This window comes from Bombyx mori, chromosome 28 (genome assembly GCF_030269925.1).
Source record: "Bombyx mori chromosome 28, ASM3026992v2".
Classification (NCBI taxonomy): domain Eukaryota; kingdom Metazoa; phylum Arthropoda; class Insecta; order Lepidoptera; family Bombycidae; genus Bombyx; species Bombyx mori.
In genome coordinates this window covers 9,169,104-9,185,318 of record NC_085134.1, presented here as the reverse complement: position 1 = coordinate 9,185,318, position 16,215 = coordinate 9,169,104, and the positions used below count along the sequence as shown (strand labels likewise).

At 38.1% G+C, this 16,215-nt stretch overlaps 2 protein-coding genes across 2 annotated transcripts in view; one reads left to right on the top strand and one right to left on the bottom strand.

Moving 5' to 3' along the window:
• glv4-like (gloverin 4-like) overlaps positions 1–16,215 on the bottom strand; it is a 223,310-nt gene that overhangs the window by 177,118 nt on the left and 29,977 nt on the right. The window lies entirely within an intron of this gene.
• On the top strand, positions 12,949–15,389 carry UGT33D3 (UDP-glycosyltransferase UGT33D3). The gene is made up of 4 exons (NM_001257027.1): positions 12,949–13,767; positions 14,092–14,314; positions 14,713–14,932; positions 15,104–15,389. Exons 1-4 carry the CDS (start codon positions 12,949–12,951, stop codon positions 15,387–15,389), a joined length of 1,548 nt encoding a protein of 515 aa, NP_001243956.1.

Here is a 16,215-nt window from a genome sequence, read left to right as displayed (position 1 = left end):
TGTTAAAAAAATTCTTAACAAAATTACAATGTTGGGAACAGAATTTTCCAACCTATACTGCTGAATAAATTTTAGCAGGTCAAGAGGGCCCTTCTCCCCATTTTCCAATGTTTTACCTCTTCTTTTAGTGTAGATACAGCCATAAAAACCTAGATCCTTTTTCTTTCAATATGGAACTGTTCTTTATCAATGTCGATCAAATCATTTATTTGATATTAAAATTCTTCATTTAGTAGGTTACACGGTATTATACACGAATATTTTCTTACAAGACCATGCAATTGATCGAAGCGTTCTTTTATTTCCTTTATAATTCTGTCCATAGATGAAAACATTTCTCTTCGTACTTCTTTTTCTAAGGATAGCCCCACGTTTTGCGAATTTTCCCCACTCATATTTTTTCTCCTTCTAACTCGACGCTCAGTCGATATTTCCATCTCTTCACAAATTATTTTGGCAGCTATAACAGCGTTTTGTACTAGCGTATCTTTGTTCCATTAAATATGTTTGCAAAGAATTTAGTTTTATAGGGCATTGGTGGACATTTAACCCCTTCATTTGCAGGTATTTTTGAGCGTCATTAATTTCCAAAAGAACGGATTCCCATAAATTAAAGTAACATAGAAAAGAAAAAGATTGCATAGAATTGAGTAATACTCCAGCATCTGATCGCGTTTTACTATTTTCTTCTTCAGATGTCAATTTTTCCAAAGCGCTTAAAATGTCAAAAAAATGTTTTACCGCGGCAGCTCTAGCGCTCCAGCGAGTTTCTACACTACGTTTAACACCTTGACCAGTGACCGAAAGTAAATCATTCCATCTATGAGTGGAAGAAGAAAACAACGAAAACAACTGTTCGATAGTTCCAAAAAATGTGATGGAATTGATAGCTGTAGAAGCTGCGTGCAAACATGCCAGGTTTAAGGAATGATTTGTACATGCTACAAATTCTGCATTTGGATTTATTTCTTTAATGCGAATTTGAACACCGCTGTGCTTTCCTGCCATGACGGCAGCATTATCGTGAGCCTGTCCTCTGCAATTTTTTATATCTAAATCGTCATTTTCTGATTTCGTTAAAATCATATCTGTGATTTCAACAGCAGTTTTTCCTTTAGTTTCTACAAAGTCAATAAACGATTCTACAACTTTAACTTCGCTACCTTCAATAACTACATATCTAATAATTTTACTGGTTTGATCTTTGTGTGAAATATTAGGAGTGCTATCAAATAGGTATAATACAAAAGTATTTAGCCTGCTTTATTTGATCCATAATTGTTTTTCTGACTGCGCCTCCCAATAGCTCTATGAATTCGTTCTGAATTTCTTTATCAATATTCTGTTGTTGTAGTTTGTCAATAGTTGCTCCACTTCCAAGTCTTATTTCTAATTCCTTCCATTTGTAATATGATCGGATGTGCAGCGGACTAACCTCATGTTGACTAATTTTAGGATTAAGTTTCCACCATTTGTTAAAACCATTTTCCGTATTAAAACCTGCTTGACAAAGATTATCAAACAGTTTGCAGCAGAAACAATAAATACTTTTCTTCGATGGTGAATATACCATCCACGATCTTAAGAGCTTTTCGCCATTAGGCAAAATTTGAAAAAACCAGTCCCGACACAGTTTTCTTGTTTCACCTTTGGCTTTGCTTGTATTATTAGAACGTTTTATTCGCTGAAGTCGGCGTCTAATTTTTGAATTAAAAAAGGACCTTGACGTACCAGAAATACTCTTGTATTGTCGTCAATTTTGTTAGGCCATAATCCAACATCTTTCATGACAGAATAATTTGTGCAGCAGATTCTTCATCAGGACTTGATAAACTTTCTACTTCTTCGCCAGTGTGTGAAGCAGATCTTTCCTCTTGAACAGCATTGGATAATGTTTTTTCGCCTTCGAGCGCTGCTTCTTCACCCGTATTTGAGGCAACAATACTAAAAGAACTAGAAGTTGGCTTATAAGAGATGTATTTGAGTAGTGCTCCAGTGTTTTTAATCTGTATTTCCTCCCTTTTCTTTCTAAATGACGCACCGCTTTCTTTTACTCGTTTCATCCTAGGGATATATAATAAAAATATAACTTGTCGAAATAAATAGTATATTATGTATAGAAAACGGCAAAGTCATTTTACTTCGCTGAATAACGTCAATATCTACAATACGTAATACAATATGCTTAACAATTATAAATTCTCCAAATGCACTTGCACCCTAATAATTTGTTTCACTCTTCACTGTTAAAAAATTGAATCGCTAATGAACAAAATGGTTTATAAGCAATTTATCAATCCAAATACAATTCTTCAAAACGGACTGAGAATATTTATCAGTCAGTATTTTTGTTTTGTCTCGTTTAGATTTTGTTGTTTGAAAAAGATAGTTCTTATGCCGGCGCCCTAATGCTTTGCAGACCTAGCAGACCGCCTTCCGACGGCCCTGTTTTTCAAAAGAAAAATCGATGAATAAAAAAATATTGATATATTACTTCAAAGTAATCATATAAACTTTTCAAAAGAAATGACATTTATAAACTGATATTAAAAAATTTTAGTTAGGAAAAATTGCCGAACAAAATCGAAAAGATACTTTTACGAATTCAAAGAATTTTAATGAATACAATAAAATTAAATTATTACCTTGTTCTTGAATTAGAATTCAAAATTTACACTAATATGCCTTTATATCCACCGATGAATAATATTCGAAATCATATAGTTAATCATAATTTATATAAATCAAATATTAAACTTATAATAATCATAGTAATCATTTATTAAATATGAAATGAATAAATTGCTTTATACAACTAAAAGTAAATGCTAAAATGCCGCCCCAGGGTAAGTGCCGCCCGGTGCGGACCGCACCCACCGCCCCCCATTAGGTACGCCACTGTACCTACCTGATTGTAAGTACCCTATTTCTACCGCGAAGGATTTATGCCTTCTGGTTTTTTTTTAATTTTTTTATTGCTTAGATGGATGGACGAGCTCACAGCCTACCTGGTGTTAAGTGGTTACTGGAGTCCATAGACATCTACAACGTAATTGCGCCATCCATCTCGAGATATAAGTTCTAAGGTCTCAGTATAGTTACAACGGCTACCCCACCCTTTTAACCGAAACGCATTACTGCTTTACGGCGGAAATAGGCGGGGTGGTGTTACCTACCCGTGCGGACTCCCAAGAGGTCCTACAACCAGTGAATACGCAAATTATAATTTTGTGGGTTTGGTTTTTATTACACGATGTTATTCCTTCACCGTGGAAGTCAATCGTGAGCATTTGTTAAGTACGTATTTCATTAGAAAAATTGGTGCCGCCTGCGGGATTCGAACACCGGTGCATCGCTACATACGAATGCACCGGACGTCTTATCCTTTAGGCCACGACGACTTGTTAGTTGTAGTACTACTGAACTGAGGTTCAAAACTCTTGTTTCAAGGTTGGTGTCCATGGACTCCAGTAGGAACGTCAGGTAGATCGTGATCTCATTGATCTGGATGTGGTATAATTAATGTAATCATCCAATCGCATACGTACATTGTATGTACACCATTTATCATATCAACAATAAAAAACATCGCTATATCGACGATCGTTTTAACACACATCACTATTTCCTGATATTTCGCACACGATCTAAATGTAATTTTTATTCAAATTTCGAGATATTTTTCCAGCTACATTTTGAAAGGCCGAGAGGACTTTGATACTTTGAAAATTGGACAATTCACGAAAGTGGGTTACCATTAATACGTTAACCAGTAATTTTATCGACCCAAGGATTCCAAATCTCCTCGAAATCATTGTGCTTCATCGCGTTGCGCTTCGTTGCGCTATAAATTATCTTTACTGGTGGTAGGACCTCTTGTGAGTCCGCACGGGTAGGTACCACCACCCCGCCTATTTCTGCCGTGAAGCAGTAACGCGTTTCGGCTTGAAGGGTGGGGCAGCCGTTGTAACTATACTGAGACTTTAGAACTTATATCTCAAGGTGGGTAGCGCATTTACGTTGTAGATGTCTATGGGCTCCAGTAACCACTTAACATCTGGTGGGCTGTGAGCTCGTCTAGCCATCTAAGCAATAAAAAAAAGCTTCAAGAGCGGTCCTAAAATAATTTGTGAAGCGATACTTTTTTGCCATCGCAAACCAGAACTTATTGCTATTTTGCGACCGAATGAGGAGATGTTGGCACCTGTGGGAGCTTTGGCCCTGTGAATATAATGTTTAATTACACTGTGCTATTCTCAACGGCGATGCCACTTCTAGAGATTCCCTACTTTGCAGTGGCTGTGTACACAACAATTCAGTTCTAAGCTTTCTGTGTTACGCTGTAAACTAGAGAAATGTGACGAACAAGGGAGATAATCAACGAGCCGTTGAACTTTGAAAGTGCTACAATAATTTTCCAATTTTAGAAAAGTTGAAAACTTTTTTACTTGGATCTCTTTTATCCAAAAACTAGATAATTATATTTAAAGCGTTTTGGTTCAAGGACTTTTTCGGGACAGTTTTCCTGGTAACCAATCAAATTGACTATGGCGATAGTACTTCCTCATTTTGTATCCGTAGTAGTATTTGTCTATTTGTCTATCTTAATTCTTTATCAGCTTCATAGGTCCTTGCCTATTATTAGCATAAGGATTTGATATGGGAAATCTGGGCTTTTGTAAAACTTAAAATCGCTACTGAACACATTGCAAATGCCTAATAAAGCGGCTTGGTTGTGCCTTTGACATGGATGATGTCCACGGGCTGCAGTGACTACTCACAATCAGGTGGGACATATAAAAAAATAACCTTGCCAACTAACTATTGAATTTCCCTTAATGGTAATCCTCCAGTCAGAAATTGTAAGTTTTCGCTATCAGATGGGACACATAGCTAGACTGGCTTCCAAGGCCAAAAAAAAGGAATTGAAACGACGACCTCATGTGTCAAGATAGACAAAATAACGATCATGCGATGCTCATATACTATCATCTTCATCTGCGACGGTTAAAATTCTTGAACTCACCTTATTCTGGTTTATTCATCGAATGTCTCAAAATATTATTTAACACGCACACTCCGTTACTGTATTTTACGAGCGGTACTCGCCCTAAATATGACAAGGCCACAGTTGAGGGAATCTTCAGACTACTCATATTAATAGATCGAAAAAAATTATGAAATAAGAAATATCCTAAAATAAATTACTAAAATGACTTTGTCTATAATAGAAAACTATAGTTGATAAGAAGGAGAATTATCGTTTGATTGGACTGACGGATTTTTCTAGATAAATGGGACTGGATTTATGCCTTGGAGATCGTCTATACTCACTAAGTTCAAAATCAAAGCAAGGCTTTCTAGCATCTGCCTCAAGCGAATCCTAGAGTACTTCGGATACGTTACCAAAAAATAATTTGTGGTTCTTTCTTTTTTCCTGCATTAATTGTATCGCCACACGTTTTTAATCGAACCGCTAAGTTCCGAGAGATTGGGGCCTCGCCGCAATGCAAGTGTGTTTAATTATGACCCGGGGCAGCCCCTCCTGGGCACTCAGCTATCATGGACACAGTATTTGCAGAATTCCTTGGCCATCGCCACCCAAAGCTTACTTCCGAGTTTCTGGCTTTCAAGGCCGACACGCCGTGAGCCCTCTCGCGGATTCCGCCGTGCTCGTCGCTCTCGCGTCGTATACCGCAGCGTCCATCGTGCCTGCCGCTTCAGCGTCGCCTTTACTAGCGGGTAAAACTTCTGCGACGTCCGCCGGGGCCACCGTTCCAACCGCACGATCATCCGCGGCCTCCGTCGCGCCTGACGCCTTCTTGCTCCCCCTGCCCGTGCCACACCGTCACTGCGTCCAGCGGTACAAAACAAACCTCAGACCGGAGTCATACGTTTACCAGAGCCTAATGACAACGTAAAATGTAGCCACCCACCAAGGAATGAAGCCAAAGGTTTGCAGTGGCATAGACTTTTAAAACTTTTGAAATTAGAACCTACGAATACTAGCCGCGGCAGTATCAGAGATATAAACTTAGAATTCAATTTTGTACCACAAATAACATCTGGTATTTAAATGAAACCAGGGCCTGATGTCTATGCACCCCGATAAATGATTAAAGAGAAGCTGAGAACCATGTCCATTACAAATTAAAATCGAATTTCAATCGTTTCGGATTGTACTAATAATGTAACTGCTGTGAATATTTTCCGCTACATTGTGCCTGGAATTCATTACTATTCAGAATCACGGAATAGGGTGTCTTCCATACAGATACCCATATAAACTCACGTGGTGTGCGATAAACATACGCGTATATGCTAAAATAGGACACGGGGAAGACTTGTGTGATCTTTTACAAAGAATATAGTTTGTGTTATACCTTTTTTTTATTTAATGCTTAGATGGGTGAACGACCTCACAGCCCACCTGGGGTTAAATGGTTACCGGAGCTCATAGACAATTATCTCATTATCATCAATTATCACATAATCTCAAGGTGGGTGGCGCATTTATGTTGTGGATCTCTATAGGCTCCAGTAACCACTTAACACCAGGCGGCCTGTGAGCTTGTCCATCCATCTGCAAAAAAAAAAAAAGGTGGTGGTACCTACCCATCTACCCATGCGAACTCACAAGACGTCTTACTACCAGTAATTACGCAAAGTATTTGCGGGTTTGATTTTTATGACACGATGTTATTCCTTCACCGTGATATTCGAACACCGTTGCATCGCTACATACGAATACACCGGACGTCTTATCCTTTAGGCCACAACGATTTCTCTATTAGTGTTCACGTTCTTGTTCTTAAGGAGAAGGTGTTTAATGACTTCGTTTTGTGTAGAGCGGCGCTCTCTTATGTCTGAGCTGAGATCTTCATCGGCACTTTTTTTTTTTTTTTTTTTTTTTTTCTCGATAATTCTAGGGATGTCGTATCGACTTTAAAAGCCTTGTACAGATGGCATGAAGCAGTTAGTAATTGGAACTAATCGAAGCGAAACAGCGAACGGATTACCTGAAGCGAAGCGGAAGAAGTGAACTACGAGTTTTAAAGTGTTCTGTGAGTGTTCTAAGTGCTAATACAGTTTCAATTTATACTTCAGTAGAATTTTATTTATCCCGAACCCCAGCGCGTAACAAACACTCTCCACAAGCCTCGTTTGAAGAAGGACATGTCAACTGCTTATTTATATCACTGTACCAATTATCGGGTCATTGTACCGCATTGTGACCACAATTAATTTTGCTATGTACCCGAGACAAAAAAATTCAACGGTAATTAAAAACTTTCTCCTAAGATATAACATTGAAGTACCAGTTAATTTTGACTAGCTACTATGTCTTTATACGGAACACATTACTTGTGGGTAGAAACAAGCGGCTTTGATATTCACCTGTCCAGCTCTACAACCTGCCCTACCACCAAAACTTAAATTAAATTATCGCTCGTAAGCGAAAATAACAGTGTGACAAACGTAGAAAGCTCGGAGTGATTATAATCAAATTTAACTTTCCGAATTACGGCCATTTGAAAGGATAATGGGGTAAGTTCGAGTAAGGGGAGCGAAGACTGAATTTTTGTTGGCAATTTTTAAGGAATAAAGAAGCGTTTGAGGATAAAAGTTTGTTCGCTCACAATTTTTTTAGTGCTGAAAAAAAATTGTTTGTTTTCCAACCGTTTCTGAGTGGGTTTTAATTGAAATTAATTGATAATACTTCGAAGGTTTGATCATTGTACTGTATAATACTTGTTTGTATGGAAGCACTGCAGTTTTTTTTACTTTGGTTTTGTTCATTTACTCTTCTTTCTGTTCATTATATGTTTTTTTATTGGTTAGATGGGCGGAACGAGCTCACGATTCATCGGATGTGAGTTATCGTAGTTATGGGAACCCATAGAAATCAACAACGTTAATAATACCGCCACCCAGCTTGAGGAATGAGGTCTAAAATCTCAGTTCTACAGTAGAACAGCTGCACTTTTCAAATCGAAACGCATTACTGCTTCACGGTAGAAATAGGCAGGGCGGTGGTGGCCTCTCGAGGTAGTTTCCAGCTTTCCTTGCAATATGACCGAAGTGTTCAAGGACTACGAAGACACTTGGATGACAGTGGCGAGGAGATTCTCGCAAAATTGAGGCCTTAGTTTTCGACACGCTATCCACGGAATACGGAGCATCTTTCTTCAGCATCACATCTCAAAGGCATCAACGCGTTGACGGTCTGCAGCTTTTAAGTACTAAATCATTAAACACTATTAAAAACCTTATAAGGGTAGGACGCTCGGGCTCACAGGACCAATTTAGTTGGATAACCGTTGATTTTAGTCGAAATATCATCAAGGATCATCATCATTAGGTCGTTGGTGCAGTTGTATTGAGACATTATTATTAATTGTATTAAGATACCATGCCAAGTTTCATAACTAATTTAGGATTTTATGTAAATTTCCTTCAAAGGTTCCATTGTATTATTAGGTCATTTTTAGTTTTTATTTTTAATTAATTAGTGATATATTGAAAGACGAATTGCAGCTGCATTTGAAATAAGTTATGAACTTGTATTTTAAAAAACAGTGGTTTGTAAAGATTACATTGAGATAAAATTCCTAAACTATAAAAAGAAAATTAAAACATAATGATAACATTAGGAACCTTATGGCCCATCTGAGGGTATAGCTTCGACTGAAAATTGCTATTTTAATAAAACTTCAGTCTTCATATGATTTAATTATCGTAACCATACAAAAAACACTGACATTCAACAATATTAAGGATAGAATGAAAACCATCCAAAAAAGCAAAGCTAAATGCAAAGTAAAGTTAATAGATTGGGTTTAAAAACAACAAATATTCCCTCTTTGAAAGAATAAAACAGAAACAATACCAGCGTACGAATTCAGCGCGAATATACAAACAATTCCGCGCCGTCAGCTTGGAGGTCTGCGGTCGGTTGAAACGTGATCAAAGCGTCTCGCATCCACTCCGCTACATCGCAGTGTTGCGGTAACAGAATATCAGAAGACATGTAAAATCTATCGTCTTTTAAAGGTTGGTGAACTTTAAATTAATTGGGAGTAAGGGTTGTTTAAATATCAACCTTAAAGCAGACGGTGATGAATATAAATTACCTTGAAATGCTCTACCAACGAAGCTCACAGTAAATTGGGTATGGAGTTGAAACTCTTACTGGGAAAACTTATTAAGGTGGTAGGACGTCTTGTGAGTCCACACGGTAGGTACCAACCACCACGAGGTTTCGGTTTGAAGGGTGGGGCAGCCGTTGTACTGTAAAAACGGAGACCTTAGAACTCATGTTTCGAAGTGGGTGGTGGCATTTACATTGTAGATGTCTACGGGCTCCGGTAGCCAATTAACACAAGGTGGGCCGTGAGCTCGTCCACTCATCTAAGCAATAAAAAAACTTTTTATCGATGATGAAGGAGAAGCTATATCTAATAAATGAATCTGTACCGTACCGTACCGCCATCTTGCTCATTTATTTCTATTGATATATTAATGTAATGCATGCTGTGATTGCCTCTGATTAGAGTTGCAGTTATCAATTGCTCTATACATGTCAATGTTATTTTATGTCTTACTGTAAACCTTGTCGGTAATCCTTAAATAAATAAATAAATTTCTGCCACGGAGCACGGAGCTCTGTTTAAAATGTAGCATAGCCTTATATATGACGGAGAGAAGCTGGTTCCATAGTGTTTTTAAAATGATGACGTCAGCGTTCCTGACGCCAATCTCTTCATTGTTATTATTGACTTCCATAGTGACAATAATTTACTCGACACAAATTAAAGACGGACATTTAAGAATTAAAGGGAAGAACAGAGCTGGTGGTAGGACCTCTTGTGAGTCCGCGCGGGTAGGTACCACTACCCAGCCTATTTCTGCCGTGAAGCAGTAATGCGTTTCGGTTTGAAGGGTGGGGCAGCCGTTGTAACTATACTTGAGACCTTAGAACTTATATCTCAAGGTGGGTGGCGCATTTAAGTTGTAGATATCTATGGGCTCCAGTAACCACTTAGCACCAGGTGGGCTGTGAGCTCGTCCACACATCTAAGCAATAAAAAAAATAAATAAAAAAAAGTACACTATTGATCGAGACACGCAAATATTAGGATGTGCTTAAGCAGAACGAAGCAAGTTTTTAGTCTTGACTAATTAATTCTGGCGCACGCTGTTATCTGCGCCCGTACCGGCTTGCCTGTTCTGAGGGAGTTGCTAACGGACAGACTTATGCAAGACGTAGACAAGCATATATTTTTATGTCATATTCAATAAAGTATTATCCAAAGGTATTTAGTATACAACCTGCAAAGTATTTTGAGCATTGAAAGTTGTAAATAATATACAAATTAATTTAAATAAAAGTTGACAGTCGTCGTTGCCTAAAGGATAAGACGTCCGGTGCATTCGTGTTGAGCGATGCACCGATGTTTTAATCCCAGGTTGGTACTAATTTTTCTAATGAAAAACATACTTAACAAATGTTCACAATTGACTTCCACGGTGAAGGAATAACATCGTGTAATAAAAATTATACCCGCAAAATTATGATTTGCGTAGTTATGGGTGGTAGGACCCCTTGTGAGTCCGCACGGATAGGTACCACCGCCCTGGCGGCATTTACGTTGTAGATATTTATGAGTTCCAGTAATCCCTTAACACCAGGTGGGCTGTGAACTCGTCCACCCATCAAAGCAAAAAAAAAAAAATATATATATATATATAGAAAAAATAAATTATGACAGTTCGCTCGATTTTGGTCCATCTTATTGTTTTGTTGTTCATCGTAAAAAATCTTATTGGAACTCAAAGAGACCTATGGAGGCTTGGTGGTTAGTATTCACGTTTCCCTTTTTTTTAGTTCATTCATCCCATTCCCATCGACGCCAAAAATTTTAAATCATTTCACATACTCAATTTGAGTACCACACTGCATAACTCCATCCACAGTTAAGTTCTAAACATTAAATATCGTGTCGGGAAGCGTGTCCTATCGCGTTCGAGATGTCAGCAATTAAATCACTCTGTGCACACTAGCTCTTTGTAAATTAGCTTCTTGCAAATTTGCTGATGCATGGAGAAGGGAAGCCGCAGCCAAAGCAAAAACAAAAGCATTGTTACCTACACAGTATTGCAAATATTTAGTATCGTTTATTGATTTTATATGCCCCTCTTACTAGTACGTCATATATAAATTATTATAAACACATAATGTACTCTAACTCCTAGTTCTTAAGTTCTAAATCATTGTTACTAAATTGCATACTTATTTCTTTGTATTACTAAATCATTTGTATATTGCTTACCTTACAGCAAATCTTCATTTGTAATTAGAAGTTTAGAACATTAGTTAATGTGTATTCCTCTCACATTAGTAATATCCTGTCATTTACTAATTGTGTTATTTTGAGATCCTAAATATGTTTACCAATAAAGTTCATAGTCTAAATGACTCATTCGCTAATTGTTTAATGGCTCAGTGCGTAACAATTTGATTTTTTGCAAGGTGCTCGTAAATTCGGTGAAGCACTGCTATTTTTAGGGCAGATGTTATCAAACTCTTTCAGGCTGAACCCCGAGAGCTCTCCCATCACTCAGCCCCTCATGGTTCCTGATAGAAGATAGATACAATAAAATAAAAATTAAACAGCCAATGAAAAAGTTATCACGATAAATCTTGGCACAGGGCTGTGCTCAATCACAGTTTCCCACTCCACTTGCTGACCGATTAAACGATAAAAGCAGCCCGCTTTTATCACCGATCTCACTTTGCGCAATCTTTAACGTCTACTAGTTCAAATCCACATATTGTATTTCGACTGACTGACTGATAGGCTGACTCGGTAGTGCAGTAATTAGCCGCCTTGGCATTTTTTTTTTATTGCCCTTGTAGGCAGACGAACATACGACCCCTCTGATGGTGAGTGGTTACCGTCGCCCATGGACTTCAGCAATGCCAGGGGCAGAGCCAAGCCGCTGCCTACCGCTTAATACTCTCCACAAGCCTCTTTTGAAGAAGGACATGTCATAGTGCTTAAGAAACACCGTGGAGGGGAGCTCATGCCATAGCCGGATAGTTCCAGTTCATTATTATTATTCGACGCTATTCTTTTGTCTATCTCATCGAAACTTGAAAGATACAGAATAAGGACAAGTCGGACACGACCAGTTTTAGTTATTTAAAGTGATTTACTTTGTATTTTATGTATTATTAAAACTTTGTCATGATTAGTGCTGTCATAAAATGAAGAATCTTTTCGATTTTTACAATAAAGCTGATAAACGCTGAATGTATGTACGTATTTTTTTATTTTATTTTTTATTGCGTAAATGGCTAGACGAGCTCACAGCCCATCTGGTGTTAAGTGGTTACTGGAGCCCATAGACGTGTACAACGTAAATGCGCCACCCGCCTTGATATATAAGTTCTGAAGTCTCAGTAGAGTTATAACGGCTGCCTTCAAATCGAAACGCATTACTGCTTCACGGCAGAAACAAGCAGGGTGGTGGTATCTACCCGTGCGGACTCGCAGGACGTTCTACCACCAGTACTTACGCAAATTATAATTTTTGCCGGTTTTATTTTTTATTAAACGATGTTATTCCTACCTATTGGTACCTGCCTGCATTTTTCGAATTCCGTTACAGTCGGATCATTCGATACGAATGCGCCGGACCTATTATGCTTCAGACCGCGGCGAATTCTAGTTGAGTACCTACCTAACACCACGTAAACCGTGCACTCATATATGAATGTACTTAAATAAAAAAAAACGAAGGCAATATATAAACCAAAGCGCTTTATGTCTGATTTTGAAAAATTGAAATGAAAATTTTCACAAAAGGTGTTATATAATATGTGAGTGTTGCAATAGTATAATAAGATCAGTGACTAAAAACAGAATTCCAGTTTCTATTGCTATGGAGTTTTATCTCTTGATTTGTTTAGTTTCAATAAATGGCAATGAAGCGGCCAGAATTTTGGGTATATTTCCAATGCCTTCAATTAGTCATCAAGTGGTCTTTCGTTCTTTGACACTGGAGCTGGCGAAAAGAGGCCACGAGCTTGTCGTTCTCACGACTGATCCTGTCTTTCATAAGGGAACCTCACCAGGAAACTACACAGAAATAGATGTCCACGACAACTCCTACCAAATATGGAGAAACAGTTTCCTTCAAACATCAAAAGGCAAACTTCAAGATCGCTTTGAAGAGGCCAGACTAGTAGTGGACGTAATACATCAGTTGTTTATCAAACAATTGTTAACGGATGAGTTTCAAGAAATATTGAGAAGCAAAAAGAAATTCGATTTGGTAATTCTAGAGGCCATGATGAAACCAGCTAGAGTGCTTTGTCACGTGTTCAATGCACCTGCTGTAATCATAAGTTCCTTGGGAGGTATCGGAGATATTTACGACATTGTTGGAGCCCCAACCCATCCGTTATTGTATCCAGTATGGATACGTCGAAGGCTGCATAATCTGTCTTTCTGGGAGAAATTGAGCGAATTATACAATCATTATACCTTCGAACGCTTGTGGAATGAACTGGAGGAGAAAGATAATGAGCTGGTCCAGAGTGCGTTTGGGATTAATATGCCAAAACTAAATGATATGGTGGATAATATCAGTTTGATTCTGTTGAACGTACATCCGATTTGGGAACACAATCGTCCGGTTCCACCGAATCTTATTTATATTGGAGGTATTCATCAGAAGCCACAAAAGGCATTGCCTTCGGTGAGTTTTGGATTATAAAAAAAATATGAGCTTTAAAATAAAATTCCCGCCACGAAATAATTAAAATAAAAGCTCGAGCATCCATTGTTATTCGATATAATATCTTTATTAGGATGAAATTAAAATATATATATATATATATAATTCACCATATATATATATATATATATATATATATGGGTGAAATTGAAGACGTGCCTTTTGTTAATTATTATTTATTTCAGTTTTTCATTCTCCTCCGTAGAAGTATTTCACAGTCCTGTTCTAATTTTGATAAAATAAAATTAAATTATATAATAATACAATGATACTCTTTATTCGCAGGATCTTAAAACGTATTTAGACTCGTCCAAACACGGGGTAATTTACATCAGTTTTGGTACGAACGTGATACCTTCGCTGTTGTCGCCAGAACGAATCCAAGTCCTGATCAAAGTGTTCTCCCAACTGCCCTACGATGTGCTGTGGAAGTGGGATAAAGATGAGCTGCCGGGAAAGTCGAAAAATATCAGGACTTCGAAGTGGCTGCCACAATCTGATCTGCTTAGTCTGTATTAGTACATAGTTCGATAGAAATCATAGTTTCAATTAATATAGGCGTCCGAAATGTTTTTTTTTTTATATTGCTTAGATGGGTGGACGAGCTCACAGCCCACCTGGTATTAAGTGGTTACTGGAGCCCATAGACATCTACAACGTAAATGCGCCACCCACCTTGAGACATAAGTTCTAAGATCTCAGGTATAGTTAAAACGGCTGCCCCGCCCTTCAAACCGAAACGCATTACTGCTTCACGGCAGAAATAAGCAGGGCGGTGGTACCAACCCGCGCGGAATCTCAAGAGGTCCTACTACCAGTATAAAAAAGAAGAAGGTTAGGAGGTTCTGAAATTTAAACACCACAATGCTATGTGAGGGGACTGTTAAAATTAAAGTAAATTTTCAGGGCACCCGAAGGTTAAGCTTTTTATAACCCAAGGTGGTCTGCAGTCTACGGAAGAAGCGATCACCGCTGGAGTGCCACTGATTGGAATGCCGATGTTAGGAGATCAGTGGTACAACGTGGAACTTTACGTATTCCATAAAATCGGAGTAAAACTTGACATGGACAAACTGTCTGAAGAGACACTCAGATATAGCATTCAAGAGGTCATTGGTGATGAAAGGTGAATAGGATTTTATCAATGGCGTGGTTGGGTAATTGAGCTACAATCTAGGTTATGATGTAAAATTTTAGACTCAAACTCCCCAAGGTAGAACTATGACTATGACCGTTATTTCTATAAACGGGTTGCAAGATTGTTTCAGCAAACAATCATACATAATTTATATTCCAGTTACCGTCAGAACATAGCTCGTCTTCGAACACAAGTGTATGATCAGCCTCAGAGCCCTTTGGAGCGCGCCGTGTGGTGGACGGAGTACGTGCTGCGTCACGGAGGAGCCAAGCATCTGCGAGCTGCCGGCGCCAATCTATCCTGGTCACAATATTTGGACTTAGAACTTACTTCAGCATTATTCATTACTTTTGTTATGACGATAACGATTTTAAGTTACATTATTTTGTATTTATTGAGGATTTTACGTAGTTACAATTCCATTAACAAAATAAAGAAATCATGAAGTGTTTGCTCATACTGTATAGCTTTATCATAGGTTTGATAAGTTTAAACATTTGTTCCCGTTGAAAAGGGTATTTATTACGAACTCGCATAGGTCATAAGGTTTGCAGCGATCTGTAGTAGATGCTAGAAGTTACATAGGTCGTTTTCCAATTACAGCACAAGAGCTCATTTTGCGGCATAATGCTCAACTAAGCTACAGCATAATTCGGCATTGTGCGTCACTGAGTCGCATTATGCTCTGTAATTGGAAAACTACCATAAAGTAATGGTTAATTGGAAAACTACCATTAAGTAATGGTTAATTGGAAAACTACCATTAAGTAATGGTTAATTACAGAGCATAATGCGATTCAGTGACGCACAATGCCGAATTATGCTGAAGCTTAGTTGATCATTATGCCGCATAATGCGCTCTTGTGCTGTAATTGGAAAACGGCCTTAAAGTACCGTTAATACCTTACGAATGTTTTGGTTCAACTGTAAGTTTGTACGAAGACTGAAATAAATAAATAACAATGATATTCATATTATTATAGTCACAGGTGAATGACGGATTCACGTTTCGATATCTATAGCTTCCGATAGCAACTTGGTACGCGGTACCTTCGGGTCGTTCACTGATCTAGAGCAATAAACAAAAATACCCTCTCTGGTTACATATTTTTATTTTGATCTGTTCGAGAAATTCCTATTCGACAGATTCGGCCTTGTTGATCTGATCATTGTATGTACTTTTTTTTTATTGCTTAAATAGATGGACGAGCTCACGGTTCACTTGGTGTTAAGTAGTTACTGGAGCCCATAGACATCTACAACGTAAATGC

Coding starts and splice junctions, on each gene's coding strand:
- UGT33D3 (NM_001257027.1), top strand. CDS start 12,949: ATGGAGTTTTATCTCTTGATTTGTTTAGTTTCAATAAATGGCAATGAA. Junction 13,768..14,091: donor CACAAAAGGCATTGCCTTCG/GTGAGTTTTGGA, acceptor CTTTATTCGCAG/GATCTTAAAACGTATTTAGA. Junction 14,933..15,103: donor GAGGTCATTGGTGATGAAAG/GTGAATAGGATT, acceptor TTTATATTCCAG/TTACCGTCAGAACATAGCTC.